Below are 17,574 nucleotides of genomic sequence, written 5' to 3'. Positions count from 1 at the left end.
AACCATGTCTCATCCAAATTATATTGTAATGACAATGTCGTTAATTACAGTAAATGACAAGGCAGAGGACTTGTGCAAAACCAAACCAACATCCAGAGCCAGTCCAGTCCTAAACTTGTTTGGGCAAGTTTAGGACTGGACTGGCTCTGGATGGTGGTTTCCTGTAACGTGATTTAATTTTGAGAGTCTGTAATTGAGATACAGTACCACTGTGTCTGTTCTCATTGTAAAACAGAATATCTTGTCCTTTCTAGGAGCTGATGTCGTCTCTTTCTAAGAGGCCTAATGGTCACTAATTATCCAGCCGGCAAGGTGACACTAGATGAAATCTTCTCTCAGGTGACATTACACCTTTGAGTGTAGTGTTATACACTTTCTGCTGTGGGCTGTAATGACAGGCAGCAGAGCGAGTGGCCACAATGCAAGACAAGCACAACCATGTGCAATCACATTCTTTTGTTTGCTGCATCAAATGGGGCTGCTGTAATAGACTGGCTGCCTCAGTGGGGTTCAAATAGAGCTGGGATCAGATTGAGTGAGATGGGCAAATAACCCATAATGCAAGCTTTTTGCCAGCAGCAGCACTGTCGTTTCCTCCTTCAGGTCTCCATCTAATCACAAAAACACTCCTGCGCCAGGACTCACAGGTAACAAAAGTACTCTTTCTCTGTTCTCACTCATCTTGTCCTCCCTCATCATTTATTTTCTTGTCTGTCATCTAATCTCTGGCAACCTGAGCAAAAGATTTCAACCATTTTTGAGACTGTTAATGGAGTAGAGTTGGTGCCATGAGATGGAATTACAAAATGTGTCAAACCTGTTTTTCGAGCAGAGAAGAGACACATGATAAAAATGTGTCTGTCCGAAGAATAAAAAAATAAAATCCTCAGCAGCTTGGACAAAAGTTTGGTTAGCTTCCTTGTGCCAACATCACCTCAAACTCTTACCTTTTACTGGTCAAATATCTCACATTCCTCTAGTGTTTGGACATAACCTAAAGTAGATCATGCTGTATAAGGTCATGAGCAAATGAATTATCTGACAGCAATAACTGAGAATTAGAGGGCAGCTGTCCCTTCCTGGCTTAATGCCCAAACTTATATAGCATCAAAAGTGACAGCGGCGTTTTGATTATTCGCACAGAGATGGCCACACTGAATCTACAAACGGACCATTATGAAGACTGCACAGGGCAGTAAAGCCTGGATTTATGTTCTTATTGAGGCAGAGAGAGATTTGTGGTGCTGCAGTCTATTAGAGGATCAACTAATGGCCCAGTGGACTGTACATCTCATGTTTGTTTTATTGTGATGTTGTGGTACATCCTTTATAATCATGGCTTGATAATTCTGATTCTTCAACCCCACAAATTTTAAAATCTGAAAGAATTGACAAAAGCATCTAAAAGATTAATTTATCAGGTAAAGAAAAACTCAGTGTTAACCTTTGAAATTAACCATAGAGTTCACAGCTGTGGACGTTTGTCTCTGAGCTCGATGACACTGCTGACTAAGAATGGAACGAGGGGCATTGGAAAGCAAGCAAAAGGGGGCTTTGCTTGTGTGTTTTCCAATAGGTGTTCTCATCCACTGCTCTCTAGCAGATGCAAATGGGCCAATGTTACAAAATACTGATCGATTGCATGATGGGCTAATGTAATATAAGCAGAATGTCTTGGTGAGATTGTGCAAAACAATAACAGATTGAGAAAAAAGTCACACACACACATAAAGTTATAGATATTCAAAGAGATGCACCACAAGAGCTACAATAATGTGGGACTATAGTTTGGTCCAGTGGTGGTATACGTGCCACCATGCATTTGTTTCTGCTCATCACAGGCAAGAAAGTAATTAGAGGAAATCTGGGGACATTTGATGAAGTTTTAATCATAACTTTGGCTTACACAAATTGTACTTCATACATTTTTTGTTTACCTTAATTATTGCATGCTCAGTCTACCAACTTGAATAAAGTTTTTATTTTTTTACTGTAGCAAAGCACTGAACAGGCAAATTTACCTTTCTGGAGTGCTGATTCTTATTTTGGTGGCTAGACCAAATATGTGTTAATCCACAAAGGGCATAATTTACTGTAAACCAAGAGAAAAATGGGTCATTATATGAGGAAGTGGTGCAATAAGAATTTCCACTCCTGGCAATAAAGATGTTGATGCCAACACAGACTAAGACTAAAGGAGAGCTGATATTCAGATAATGTGAACAATCTCACCAAAAGCAGAGGCCAAATACTATAAAGGATTTGTATAAGTAGTGACGAGTTAACATTTATATAATGGAAATGTAGTAAATATGTGCATTAATCACAGACACACACGTGCAAACAAATCCAGTGTGGTAGGGATGCAGGTAAGACACAGGCAACAAAGACAAAAGGAGCAGGAAAAGTCCCCAAAAAGGCCAGTAAATACAGATGATTGGCTGATGTGATAACTGATGTGAAAACTGGGAGCAGATGTGTGAGAAATCAGTGACTAACAATGGATGAAAATTCAGTCATTCAGTATGTGGGAGTCTGTGGAAGTGAGGCAGCGATGATGTGGGGAGAGAAGAGACGGAGACACTATAAACAGAAACAACTGGGGCAGGAAGGTGGTGACAACTTAAAGGCTTTAATCTCAGACCCTCAGTGAAATATAAAGTGCACCTCACACTGCAAACATTGCTCATACACTTATGCTTTTGATCACAAAATATTGTACAGTGACTGACTGACTTAGTTTTTTTAAACCAGAGTTTCAATGTGCAAAGCTGTTACAGCAGCAACAGTAGTGCAGGGGTATTTGCCACAATGTATTTTTTTAAGCTTAACACATTCAGTAACCAATCTGCCACACTATTATGATTTATATTGATCATAAATGAAAAAAGCGTAAAAAATTGCCCCAACTTATCGTTTTAGGAACATGAACAACAGAGCAAGCCTGCTACAACTTCAGTTTAAGTTCAACCTCAACAACATACATACATACAAAGCTTTCGTGACTGGTGGTTTTAGGTTAGTCCGTATAGAACATAAAAATCAAAGGAAGCTGTAGTGACGTTTCAGTAACACTTCTGTAAGATGATAAGACCAGGCGAGGCCACTAGATGTCAGCGAAGGCTCACAACAAACAGTTCTGTATTTGCATGTAGGTTGTTAAAATGGATTGTAACTATAAAGGACTTGATTTTGTAAAAGTTGGAAACTATTATACTTCTTGTCTTGTTTGATACAGGCTCTAATGTCTTCACACTATAACAACATCCAACATTATTGTTAAGAAACAACTAAAACTAAGTCTCCAATATCTGTTGACATTAATGGTTAAACACATTATTCCTTTAAAGAAACATATTTCACCACACCACCTTCTCACAATTAATTCCAATGTGACTTTTTTGAATCATTTCACTTCTCTAACTCACACACAGTTTGTATTAATGGGCTCATAAGCTTAGCTTAAACCATACAAACAAGGGAAACACCTAGATGGGCCCTGTGAAGTTCTGTAATTCTTTCATTTATTTATTTATTTATTTATTTATTTATTGTTTTCCAGAGTTTTCTCATCTCTGCAGTGGAGCAGAGGTGCACCTGACCAAGAAATACAGGCATTCATAACCTCCATAAAAACAAAACTACACGTGAGCCAGTGAGCCTAAGTGCGGTTAGGCTGATTTTTGGGGCCAGACCACTTTCCATTTATCATGCTGATCCAACAGCTGCTGTCCGAAGCTTTATATTTATTGACCACCATGAGAGGGGTTACTTTCTTTTCATATTTCCCCCAAAGACAAGATATTCTAATTCAGTTTTAGTTAATCAAAACACCTTTTTAACTCTGCTTTGAAAATGCATTAAATTCAGTGTGTTCAAATACACAAATAATAAAAACACATTTATGTACAGAGCCTAAATATATACATGTAAATTAAATTGGCAGTGCTTACTTCTTGCTCCAAGCACCATTTTCCCAACCATTTTTGACAAGGTCAATGAAAATTATGTCGCCTCCAGCATGTGTTTAACATAGTGATTGCAGGCTCATTTGTGGTGAGCTTGTCCTTTGAAGTCTTTAAAGTCCAACCTTTCTACCTGAAGGGCCAGTAATTGATGTGCAGAGCACACAGCACAGTTCTGAGGAGAAGACAGTGCACTTAGCATGAAACTCCAGTGCTGCACCTGAGAGCTTTGTAACATTAAGATTCCAGTGCAGACTATAGTGGTACAAACTGAATGAGCACAGAAACAGGCAGCAGTCAATGCCTTTATTTTGCAGGACAGCACATCCTGGATTCTGCAGTAGACATGCTCCTCCTCTCACCCTGGAGATATGGTTGGAAAGCACAGTATAATCCCTTGCTGACAACTTCTATGTCTCTCTTTTTGTGCAATGAAGAGACAGAGACACAAGCCTGTGTTGCTCTGTAGTCAGGGGAAATGCCTTTGAGGGCTTGTTCTGACATTTGGCTTTAATAACAGGACAAACCACGGCCTAGAGTATCAGACACATGGCTGGCAGGGACTTTGGAGTGACCATCTGTTCTGAGCGATTAAAACCAACTAATATTTTATAAACTTGCAACTTTATCAGATTGTGTAGGTATGATTTAGGAGGACATATTTCTGATCTTTAAACTTATCTCAACAATGCCCAGCGAAAGCAACGTTAGATACCACTGAATTTGCTGTCTTTGTGAGTAACAAGCATCTACTGGTTGCAGAGTGTTATTTCTGTTTAAATATTTAACACACATTTTGCTTTTAATTTGTCTCTTAAATCCTTACATCTTCAGATCAAAGATAGAGTGGTTGAAAGGAGCAAAAACTCAAGGGTCAGACCCAAATATGTGGTGCACCTCCGGAACAAGGAATTATTAATTACAGTAACGTGAACAATACAGTATTAATTTTATTGTTAGATAATCGGATATGTCTTGAAATGTATCATCTAAAAATACCACCATGTTTCCTTTATTGATGAGAAGCTATTTTCTAGAGTTTTTATTTCTAACACCTCTCATAAAAAAAAACATTTTCACATATTCTCAACATATAGTACTTTTGTTGTCTTTATTTAACATCCACAATCCTAGAGACAATACAAGGTCTTATGACCTCAGTGTACTCAATGAATTAGTGAAATTTATGAAAAAAACAAAATTGATTTATCACTCTGCAGTGGTGCATTGTCTCTTCATCTGTCTCCTCAAGTGCTCAAGTGTTAATAAAGCAACTCTACAGTGATTAAAAAAAAAACCACACACTTAAGTCAACCTCCACGGCTTTGATTCCAGAATGAAATTCACCTTATTATAGTTACACTTTCAAATTATTGTTGAAGCTTTGTGCTGCTGTTATGCCTTTTTGGCTAGCAGCCACAACAGCAGCTTGCTCTGCACAACTGCTGTCTAATGCATTAACATCCACCAGAGAGGGAATATGCACACTGCAAACTGTCCACACATACTGTATATCCAAAACACCCAGGGGTCATCTCTGGAGGGAATCTCATGATCCAGCTGGGGCTGGAAAGTACGAGCTGTTCATGTTGGTGATGACAGCAGTGGGCTTCCAATCTGGCTGGTAAAAGTTAATGTTAAGGGTTCGAGCCCAGTTTGCAAACACCGTCTTCTCCGTGATGAAGCGATGGTGGCTTCCTCGTCGGCTCCTTTCGTGGGAGAGATACATGGAGCACTCGTCAGGCCCCGAGGGCTCGTAGTAATGATACGACAAGGAGGAATGGGAGGAGGATCTGCACAGTAAAGAGTGAAGCATCAAAAGGCTTGAAATTCAAAGTGTAAAGGATGGATGTAAAAATAGTTTGAAAGTAATTATGAAATGTGAGGGGAGGAGGAAAGGAGAAGAAGCAAGTCACAGTGGGGAAAGAAATAGAGAAAGGAACAAAGACAACTGAAAGATCAGAAGAATCTGAGTTCATTATACAGCATCTTGTTTCCCTGGTACTCACAGTCAAACTAAGCTCAGTGGAAGACTCAGCCACTTTAGAGTCAGTTCAAGCAGGTCTGCATTTTACTGAGAATATCTAAGTGTGATATCCAAATATCCAAACTGTCCTCTGTACCATTGTAGATTCATGTGAGCACAATATTAGCCAAATCATTTTTCCATTTCCAGTCAACTTGAAGGTTACACAGGCATGTAAAACAGATGTTATTTCAATCTATTCACTGAAACACATTATTTGTATTGTAAAATGTATAATATTTTTTTCACTTTTGTAGAATTCACAGTCATTCATTGGCTGTATGGCAGGGAAGGACTAAATATTATATGCTGAAGACTGCACTCTGACTCTTACCTCAGAATACACCCGTGTTGTTGGCACACAGCAGAAAAGAATCCCCACCCCACCCCCCACTACTGTTCACTATTGGCCCCTGGTGTTCAAATAGGAAATAATAAACTGAATTTAAGTCCTGAGGATAAAGCGTTTCGATGTTGTCTTGGATGTATAATTTAGTAAGTGACTGATCAGAAGTGTCATGATGTTAATATTTTCTTCAGATATTTTTTAAATTATTGATATTTACTATTATTTATGCTATATTACTTTTTTGAGCACAATTAACATTATATACTAATTAGCATGTATCACTAAAGGTTTTTTAACTGTACAGTAAAAAGATCTTGCAATAATTAAAAAAAAATAATTATCCACATTAAAACACTTAATGTGCATTAACACCTGATGGAATTCAAGAGGTCATAGATTCACATTAAAAAGTCAAGGCCACAATAATTTTGGCATGCAAATGGTTTATGTCGCGTGAACACTGTTGCTAGGAAACTGACAAACTGATTAAAAGTGATGTTGCCTAATGTCTTTTTTACACAGTTATTGATTTCTGGATTTCCTTGTCAAATGTAATTGGCAAAAATTAAATAAGGCTCCATATATGCTTTTAAAAATATGACCATAATACCTCACATGTTGTGAACTGTGAGTTTTAACTCAGTATCTCACTGTGTGACATTGAGATGCAACACAACCTGACCCTGCTTGAAGAAACCAAACAATGTCATTGCAAAATGACACTGTATGTTTTTTGATGGTCCAGTCCAGTCTAGTGACTGTATTTCCTTATGAAAACAACAAAGTTACATTTTTTGAAGATGAAGCAGAACATTTGTTGATTAACTAGCCTGCTGCAGTTTATTAGTAGCACATACACTACTAGTTTACTGGGTTATGGTGTGTGGGGTCCAAGGAGTTTCAAAAGCCATTCAACGATCAATGAGGCAGTTCTGACGAAGTATACTGGCATCTGTAAATAATCCTGCTCAGCGACTTAAAATCTTGGATTAAAAAAGCAATCGTACCTGCAAAAATCAGGGGGGACCATGCCATAAACGTTGATCCTTTCACACAGCTCCAGGGCTATGGCCATGGTGAACCAGCCGGTACTCAGCCAGGAGTTGGAACTCTTCCTGGAAGACAAGACCACATCAACATTTCCACTAATCCAATACTCACATACTGCAAATATACTTAAAATAGTGTCCTCATCCAAGCAATAGAATGATCAAATAAGACAAAATTACTTTACTATTAGGTTGAGATTTAATCTTTTCAATTTTCAAAAAATACAGAACTAAACTTTCTTTGTTACTTGGTACACAAGAATAATGGAAATATCAATAAGTCTGACATTTATTCAAACACTGATTATACTTTTGAAGGCTGAAGTGATTGGATTATACATTCAGATGCAACATCCTCTTATCACCCCGTGAGCTTACTGTTGAAATGCAAATGGGTTTATATGAATAGCTGGATTCACATCCAATTCCCATTTATTCAGCCAGACAAATGTGAAAAAAAAAATATGTCACCATCATGTGTTAAAGTGTTGCATATGGTCTGTTCCATACTTTGTAGGAAAGGAAATTAATTGTGTTGTGCAATTAAAAGGCAATGTAGCAAATCATATACAGTGTTTGAGATAAAGACATGTACTGTATGTACCTCACAGGGTTAAAAGAGAATCTGTAAATGAAGTCTTTGTAGTATTAACCTGAATATTGCAATAAAGCCTAGCATTAGTGGGACTGCTATGACCTTATGGTATACCTCAAAAGAAATCTTTTTTACATAACACACGCGTTTTAATCTAAATCCTGTTATTGTTGTGTCCGGAGCTGCAACTTATTGTTGTACATGCACTGTAAGGCCTTTTCAGAAAGTCCTGTAATCGGTGTTGTATTGTAAATTGTGCCTGAAACTGATGAAAGTGATGACAGAACTTGATTTGTGTGTGTGTATCTGTGTGTGTGTGTTGTATGTCTCTTATTTATACATTTCATTTCATATGCACAGAATTGCTGTTTGTCATTAAATCCACCTGGTAACTCTTATGTTGTGGTGGGACAGGGGTCAGCATGGATACTCAGGTGGGTCTGTAGCTAGACAGCCCCATTCCCTGACATCTGTCGATCATAGCCAGCGTTAAATGTTTCCTGTCCACCACAATGTTAAAACAGCGCTAATTTCTCATACAGGACTGATTATGTGAACATTTACCTATCAATCCCTGTTTCCTTTTTAAATAGTTCATCAAACTTCATCATCTTGATCCAGGAAATAATGTAGACTTTAAGTTTGGGCAGTAGCTGGTTTAACAGCCTAAGAGTGTTGTAAACGTGGCCTTTTCCATCTCGTCTCATGCAGCTGTTGGGTCCCCAGAAGACAAACACTGTGTCTTGGCTTGTGTTAAGCAGCTCCTGCCGGTTCTGCATCACTCTTTGCAGGCTTGAATGAGCTATGACACGCAGACTTGTGCGCCTTCCAACGTCCTGCTGATAGCCTATGCTGGGAGCATCATTCATACGGATGACACACTCGCTGCGGTCGATTTCTTCACCCCTTTTGCTCCCAGTCAGCTGGCCAGAGCTGGTTACCAGAGCACAAGTCCCGCAGTGCATCTTCAGTGGCTGTGGAGGTCAAAGGTCAGAAATCAATGTTGGAAAGGGCTCTGAAACATTAAGTTTGATCCAAAGCACAGTGTTATTACATGTCATCTCTTTTTGTTAATTCATCTAAATCTTTTTGGTGATTCTAAAAGCTAACAGGCTCACTGACATTACTTCCAGTATAATGCTCAGCATCTTAGTTTAACAAGTTACAAAAAATAAAACTGAGGCAACCAAAAATGTCATTAATTATGTTGGTGTTCATTCATTTATTGATAAAAGTATTGGGCAAATGAAAATTGTGACATGATGATGGCACCAGAGGAAAATGTATTTTATTGTCAAACTTCTAGTCTAGACCAGCATGTCGCAGATATCATCTATTTAACTCTAAAACTATCCGGCAAGAGAAAATGCTTTGAAAGAATTCTGCACATTCTGCACAAAGCGCACGTGTACTTGACAGCCCTGACAAGGGCACTTTGCAGCCAAAAGTTGGAATTTACATTTTCATATTTGCATTCATAGGTTAGTGCAACCTTTTGTCAAGCTCACACCCAATCTTTACTTCAGCTGAAAACAATACCAAATTAAAGTTGATACCCCACCCTTTAATGTCATAATTCTTCTGTCGTCAGCATTCGGACAAGACCTGAATAAAGTGTAACTGACACGGATTTAAGCAGCAAAAATTGAACTGGGCTGTTCTTTCAGGTATCCAATTATTCAAATGCAGTGCAAGATTGTCATGGCTAGAAATAGAGCAGAGGTTATTCTGTGCAGTACTTTTAGGAAAATCATGCATACACATTAGCCTGCATCTTTATTCAGAAAAAAACATCCTCAGAGCAATGTGAACTTTCAGAAAACCAGGAATGCATGTAGTGGTCAGAAAGTGCTCCCATATAAGTGAGAATTAATGTGTTGGCTTGACCAGGTGTTCATGTTGTTGTGTCCAACCAGACCTTTAGAGTTGAAAAAGGTAAGTTTGGATTGAATGATCAACAGTGAAAATTCAGAGAGTCTTCACATGAATTATGCTTAACCTAACCGAGAGCCACATTGGCATTCTGAACTTTTCTCTGAGCTTCACACTATATCAGGCTCCGAGGTGTGAATGTGCCTGTCTGTGAGGTAGCACATACATACATACATACATACATACAGGAGATATTACCAGCGCCACAGGCTGTGCTGCTCCCACAGCTAGTATATATTTATAGTATTCTCCCACTATTTCTGTGACGTGTGTGTGGTGTCTGGATGTATCCTTAAATATTAGCGCAGAGCTCAATGTGCTATCAGATATGCAACACAATCACGTTTCTCTGGCAAGACACAGTAGACTCTTTAAATGGATAGATACACACCCAGTGGAAATCCCATCTACACACACACGCACACACACACACACACACACACAATCTCTATGCAATGCAGAGTATATTTTCACTCCCCAAAACATTCCCCAAAAGAAACAATCTCTTGTGCGAGTGTGTCTGCACTCCCTGTGCACAGACCCCCGCCCTCACTAACAGGTAGGCTGGAGCAAATTACACACTTGACTGCACAAACACACCCTCCCTGCTTTCTCTGGGAAAAATCCCAGTGCTTATGGCTGTTTCTTCTTCTACATGAAACAGACTGAGTGCATTTCCCCATTCAGCACTGCCAAAAAATTATCACCAAGCAACGTTTAAAAAATTTTAAACTCAGGGAGTGTGTCAAACTAATAAAAGGCAATAGAGGCTTGTATGGCCGGTGTTGTAGCTGAAAGTGCCTGTGAAATAATGAAAGTGCCCTTGACAGTGATACTGAAGCTCCAGCACCAGCTCCCCAAGCTTCTGACAACTTGATGATGCCAGGAAATAGCCACTTATAGAGTCTGTGTCAGAGCGAGAGGGGCATTTAGAATCAGATGGAGAATATTTGGGGTGGGAGACTGATGAAGATGAAGCCCACATACTTTTGAATGAATGAATAAATGAATGGCTGTTATGTAATGCAAATTACAGGTAGTTTTCGACTGCTATCATTCTTAGATTGGCTTAGATCTAATCAGATTAGAAGAGAGTGGGCCTTTAACCTGTAAACCAACTAGGAATTGAACACTTGTTCTTTCACACACACTCAGTCTCCATCTTATAATACAGACAGAGGGTTGTCTGTCTAGATTAATAATGCAGAACACCATACAGGCTACACTGTCCTGGATTATCAAGGCAATGGGTTCAACCTTCTCAGAGAATTAAGTGAACTCAGTGATGTGGTGTCAACTGGATTACACTAGTTCACAGTGATTAAGAGAAGCAGGAGAAGAAGAAGCAGTTAGGTGTAATCTGCAAAAATCGACTGGGACAGATTCCACTGATTCCAGTCCCAGTCGATTATAGCCCACACACCAACTCCAGACTCATCAGTATGATCCTGTTTGCACACTTCTCAGGGGAACCCATGATCATAATTGCTTTCGGAGCAAACCCCATCAGTCAGCCACTAATATTGCACCAAAGCTTCTAATGTGCCTCCAATTCTCCAGCCTCATGCCTGCACCACTTAACAAATGTTAACAAATGGACCACCACCAGCTTAACAAATGTACAAAGTGCAAACCTATGGGATGGCATATTTGGCCAAAGTAAATTTTTTAGAGGACAGGGAGGAGTCATTAGTATGAGAACACAACCTCTATTGCATAATTAGCCATAGGAAAGGCTGGCATTGGTCTATGTTTTTTTTTTCTATCAGCAGATTTTATGAAAATAACACAACTATATCAAAATCACTACCAATTTACTGAATAGTGCACTATACATATACACTATATTTAGGCCTCTCTCACATTTTCTTCATTCTGTTATATAACAACCTACAGGAACATACTGTAGCACAGTTGCTCATATATTCACAAACAAAAAAAATAAGACCAAAACAGAAGATTCAATACTGTACTGAACGCAGACATGCCGAAACACAAAAAAGAAAATAATTACAAAAATAATTCTCAGCATTCAAAATTACCCGGCCTAATTGTGATGATATGCTGAAAAGTAAACGTTCCATATCTCAATATACTGTCCTTCTCACTGTGAGTGTCTATTAAAGAGAGTAGTGGCTGAGTGATGGAGTGAGTCATTATCCACAAAACACTGAAGCAACAAAGCTCACAGTGTCATTTCTGACCAACCTGTCTGTGGCTCCCAGCTCTGAGCCCAGTGTTCTTGAGCTGGGAAAAACATTTTAGAAGCAGGTCTCAGGTATACACTTTCACTCATAAAAAACTGTCTTTGTGGTATTCTTTCACAAATGTTATCTAACCATGAGTGGATGGCACTTTTGTCAGGGACTATTTCCGCCTACAGATTTAGAGAGAACTATCGAAGGTTTTATCTCTGATGTGTGACTAAGTGGGATTGAATTAAAATAAAGTACAGGGCCCATGTTCATTGCAATACGAGAGTTACCAAGCTCATACCTCAGTGATGAGTTTAAAAAAGGTTATTGACAGTAATATACTTACAGAATGGAATAAATCTTATTTTTGATACACAAACAAAAATTTTGATTTGCTGACAGAAACAGAAAAAAACAGAGAATACACCTTACACCATACAGTAAGGTGGGCAAACATAAAAACTCAGCTACATTTTCTTACACATGCAAAAATAATTTAGATGTTGATCATTATCGTATGCTCTACGAGAGCAACTGAGAGCAGAGGTGGATTAAGTGGCACCTGTTCGGTGGCGTATGCGACCAGCACTGCTTTCTTTTCTCAGAGACCAATTAATTGCACAGAAATCCTCCTGACAGTTGACATCTCATTACACTCCTTCTGATGACACACATTCAACTAACAATGTTAAACCTTCTCTGTTCTCAATTTGGGGGAATAAAAAGGCAAGATAATCAAGGCAGATGCCTCCTTCTTCATCAAGTTGACCTCAGACAGAGAGGATGGGAATGTTTTCTCAGAGGATGTAGCCTGGTTAGCAGCACAGATAGAGAAATGTTAATTAATGTTGGGCTGGTTTCCACCACGAATGGAAAACTATCATATTCTTGATTTCCTGTTGATTTTTGCCATTCACCTCTATACAGTGGATGTTTTGAGCTCAGACAGAAGCAGGTATAGGACAGTGACCCAAACTGAGCTATGTAACATGACTGAGGCTGTTTTAGGAGGCTGAGTGTTAGGAACACTAGACTGAGACTAGAGTCAGCTATTTTGAGCTGCTTCTGTACATTAGCATAACTATAAGACAGCTAAAAATTATTTGGAAAGGAGCCCACACACAGTAGTCAGGGGAGCTTTTTTGCCTAACTAACTTCCTAATGGCACCTATTTCTATAAGGCTGACTGACAGATCACAGAACATTACTGCCCATAATAACTAGGTAGATCATAAACTGGCACACAATCCCCATCCATGCTCAGACAACCTTAGTATAAAGGCCAGTGTACACAGATCCTGCTGACGGTTTTTCAAAGGTCAACATCTCTTTTATGGAATCAACAAAACATCAGAGAGAGAGCGAGAAGATGCAGAGGGAAGAAAAAGAATGGAGTGAGTGTGTATTCAGATGTTCAAACTCAAATGTGTGTGTGTGTGTTTGAAAGTGTCTATTCAACTCTGCAGCTCTAATTACTGTAGCTTGTCAAAGAAAAGAAATACATAGTAGAGGTGGACAGCTCATAAAAACCTGCACAAATTGCAGAAAGCAGACAAAGAGAAATATACTGAACACTGAACACCAAAAGCCTTCCGCAAAATATCCCAAATGATTGTGCATCATAGCTTCTGATGTCACAGTCTGTACTGTGCTTTTTTCAGTTTACACTGATCACTAAAAGAGCTGAAGACAAAGCCATATGTTTAGCCTTTTAACCTATAGCCTTGGTGATTAATGTAAGCTGGGCTTTTCTGTGACCTCTGGGGAGAGATATAAGTGAAGTGAAATTACTGAAATCACAGCCCATGAAAACACAATATGCACATAAGTTCAAACCAGCCATAAACAGGGTCCAGCAGGCAGAATAGGCAGAGCTCTCTTCACATTTTCAAGCATCCCTGGCTCTGATGAGGATATAAAATTTTTACGTGTCTGGGCATTTGGATGGGGCTGTCTGCATGAGTGTACCAGTGATCTGTGAATGTGTGGATGTGTGTTCGCTTGTGTCAAAGCCAAGATTCCCTCTAGCAGCAGCAGCAGACCTCAAATGACCTAGAGGGAACTATACAGACAGATCCACCCACTCCACAGATCCTACAGCAGGTCTGCCCTGGTTAGTCATTCCCCAGCTCTGTTGGAGGGTACAGTAGCAGAAGCAGAACAGGAAGCCCCCATTGGAGACGTGGGTGGGGGCATCAGAGTGACATTAAGCATTATGAAAATGTTGCAGTTTGTATCAATCACAAACCAACCCTCATTCAATGACTTTCAGGAGAGACTGAATAATGAAGTGCCAACATTTGGAAACTCTGGGAAATTTCACAGGGAGCCCATGTAAAATCTGTACATAAGTTTCTTTTTCATTAAGTTTAAAAGAATCTGATGAGTGTGACAGTATCTTAACATCACAGAGGACCCTTCCAACTGCCTCAAACTCCAGCCAAGCCGCATGTTGTTCAAGCCCCTCTCCAGACTCTCGTGTCACTTACCATTATGCCGTGATAAGTGAAGTGTAACCAACACTTTTTTCTACAAGTCACCTCCTGCCCAGTGCTGCTCGTAATGAAATGTCCTTCTGATTCTGCATATCTTTCTAACTGAAGAGACACAAACACGTCTGAGTGATCTTTCTATTTGAATAAACTTGTCACAAAAAGCTGTGTATAAGGACTCAAATAAGGAGACGGTGAGAAGAGGTGTTATGGTAAAACAACAAAACTGCTAAATAAAAGCTGGGAAACAGGAAGCAGGGCTGGGGGAAACAGGGTGAGAGGGGAAGTGAGAGTGAAGGGCAGAGATGGATGGGAAGAGGGAAAGAGACAGTGAAGGAGAGGCAGAGAGGGAAAGTGCTGGTCTAAAAATTGACACAGGGTAGGGTGAGTGAGTGGGTAGGTTGGTGCAGGTAAGGCCAAAAGGTGAAGCTTAGTAGAGTCTGGTGTCAGATCCATGACAAAACTGTGAGATTACAGTTGTGGTGTCTGAAGTAAAGTGCTTTGTCATTATACACACAAGGTGTAGAACACAATTGGGTCAAATGACCAGATGGAGGATTACTCCTGAGATGCTGTGACTAAGCTTGGTACCACTATGGGCCAACCTGACCTAGTCCCTAACCCACATGTTTTTACAGTACCTGGAGAAAACCTATGCAAACATGCAAAGTGCAAACAGAATGGCCCTGTCCAGTGCTTTGAGCCAAGAGTGCTAACCATTCTGCCACGCTGCCCCCCCCCTTTTTTAATATAAGGTAAAGAGTAGTTGTCCATCCTCTTTTAAGTGCTTGTGTCGCTAAATATTTCAGTATGGACACATTAATTATTAATGAAAAATTGAGTAAACTACATAAATTAAGTTAGACTGTTAGGTTCATTGTCTAAGATGGTATTATGACTACCTTACAGGAAACAGTAAAGCTCTAATATTTTCCTTATGAAAAGTGAGAGAATTTATGGCAAAATAGTGAACTGCCTTAAAAACATGAAAGCAAAATACAAAAAATAACCTCGAACATTGGCAAGAATAAAACTGGTTAGGACTTGTCTACTAAAAATACTGTAAGTTACTCTAACAGAAAAAAACTGGACACTAGTTTTACGTTCATAGTCAGCTCATTTTCCAGCTCTCCAGAAACCAGGAGACTTCAAAAAGACATTTTACGTACGTTTACATGCTATTCTCTCTGCTTTACTTGCATGACAGTGGAATACAGATTAAGCACAGGCAGAAATAGATGCAATTTGTACATAAGTGCTACAGCAATGATTTTTGAGAGCTCGGCAAATCCAGTATGTCCAACTCAGTAGTGACTGGGTGATTTTTCTCTGCCCCAACCAAGTGTCACTTCCTAGCATCTTGCATGTCTTTGGAAGTTGAAGAGCATTCATTCATGCAATAGTTTGGACATCTTTACAGTCATAAAAAATATTCCAAATGGGACAACCATTTGACAATGTATAAGGAGTGTATCAGAATGTATGAATGGTGCATATTTACCTTATGATCCATGACGCCTATAAAACCCTCAAGAAGGGATTTTTTGGGTCTCTTTTGCCTCTCTGGCTTTTTTGTGGGTGAAGCAGGAGCATTTGAATGGTGCAAAAATGATGACGATGCCACTGAGGAAGAGGATCTGTCACCAGAGTTGCTGTTGTACACCAACATAAAGCTGGTAACCATGGTGACAATGATGATGCCACTAACCCCTGTGCACTAGAAAGACAAATTAAACACATACAGTAAGTAAAATAGACCTCAATTTAGAAGATGCATTCAGTTAATGTCCAAAATTGTTCATGTTCAACGCTGCAAATCAAATGTTAGCCTTCAAAGTAGAAGCAACACGGAAATAACAGCTGCGCATTCATCACCCAGGGCTGCAAATGAAACGTCAACTGTGCCACTTAAATGCGCACAACGTGCTCTGTCAACAGGGCAATATGCTTCAGAGAGCAGAGCATAAAGGAGCAAACATAATTCATAATTTCAACAAACTTGTTTGGTTCTGTCTCGTATGATTATCCTATGGCAAAAATACGCATATAAGCTATAATTGTAACAATACAATCACAAACAATCCCAAAGTGCAATTAGGTCACAGTTGACTACAAAATGACTGAGCTCACTGTATTTCACTTCTGAGCTCCACACAAAGGAATATTGCGGTGATATTTTCTGCAGGTCTCATTCATAATTACCACTCTTATCTTCATCTTCAGTTCCCCTCGTTTATAAGTGCAAATCGAGCCTTCATCCTTTCAGGGCCAGGGCTCTCTCGCAGAGCTTCGGGACTCTTCAGCATGCAACACTTGAGCCGCAGCAACACTGGGATCACAACGTCGCTCCACTACTATTTCACATGCGCTCCTCTACGCCCTCACCCAGCGCCGCGCTTCTCATGGTCCTAAACAACTCAAGTTCCCAGCTTACCTCGGTTTCAGGGTTCAGAGGGGATTCACAGGATGGAAATCACGCACACAATGTTATTATAATGTACTCTTCCTAAAATGCATTCATAATGATTTTAAAACAAATGTGTACCGGCATCTCTATACTTACATTATAATCACCTGGTGGTTTTAATGAAAAAAGTACAAATACAAATACAAATATAAAAGTATTTTTTTATAAAATAGTATAAACAAATAAATGCTGATGTATCATTAACTCCCAGCTCCACCTTTACGACACTGTTCTTGCACTCGTTTTGCTATAATTACCATAATCATTATTTTCTAAAACAGTGTTTTCTTAGTGGAGAACAGCTACTTTTGTACTTTAAATAAAATGTTTATAATCTTTCTTGAGTTAAAGATTTGTAGTGATATTCACATGACATGCTTTTTTTTTGTTTCTTTTATTACATCCTTTGAAAAGTTATATTATTACTGTAGTTGTTCAAAGGGTGTATGTGCAAATAATATACTAAAAAATATTTCTGATACTGTGCATCATCACTGTTTTGTC

General features: G+C 39.2%; 1 protein-coding gene across 2 annotated transcripts; it reads right to left on the bottom strand.

The window, feature by feature from the left end:
• Positions 1-5,260: 5,260 nt before the first annotated feature.
• On the bottom strand, positions 5,261-16,984 carry st6galnac5b (ST6 (alpha-N-acetyl-neuraminyl-2,3-beta-galactosyl-1,3)-N-acetylgalactosaminide alpha-2,6-sialyltransferase 5b). Of its 2 annotated transcripts, none has more exons than XM_067514405.1 (5): positions 16,806-16,984; positions 16,105-16,320; positions 8,549-8,958; positions 7,348-7,455; positions 5,261-5,788 (listed from the first exon to the last, which is right to left on the bottom strand). In XM_067514405.1, exons 1-5 carry the CDS (start codon positions 16,818-16,820, stop codon positions 5,515-5,517), a joined length of 1,023 nt encoding a protein of 340 aa, XP_067370506.1. In that variant the 5' UTR covers positions 16,821-16,984; the 3' UTR covers positions 5,261-5,514. The 2 variants fall into 2 exon arrangements, with proteins under 2 accessions (XP_067370506.1, XP_067370507.1); XM_067514406.1 differs by having other exon boundaries at positions 5,261-5,758; positions 16,806-16,982.
• Positions 16,985-17,574: the final 590 nt, after the last annotated feature.

The sequence above is a fragment of the Channa argus genome, chromosome 8 (assembly GCF_033026475.1).
Source record: "Channa argus isolate prfri chromosome 8, Channa argus male v1.0, whole genome shotgun sequence".
Lineage (NCBI taxonomy): Eukaryota > Metazoa > Chordata > Actinopteri > Anabantiformes > Channidae > Channa > Channa argus.
This window is presented reverse-complemented; position numbering and strand designations above follow the sequence as displayed.

Bases quoted from the DNA above. Each gene is read 5' to 3' on its own strand.
- st6galnac5b (XM_067514405.1), bottom strand. The intron at 7,456-8,548 runs GTAAATGTTCAC...CTTGTCTTCCAG, and splicing joins AAGGAAACAGGGATTGATAG to GAAGAGTTCCAACTCCTGGC. The intron at 5,789-7,347 runs GTACGATTGCTT...TTGAATTTCAAG, and splicing joins GTCCCCCCTGATTTTTGCAG to CCTTTTGATGCTTCACTCTT.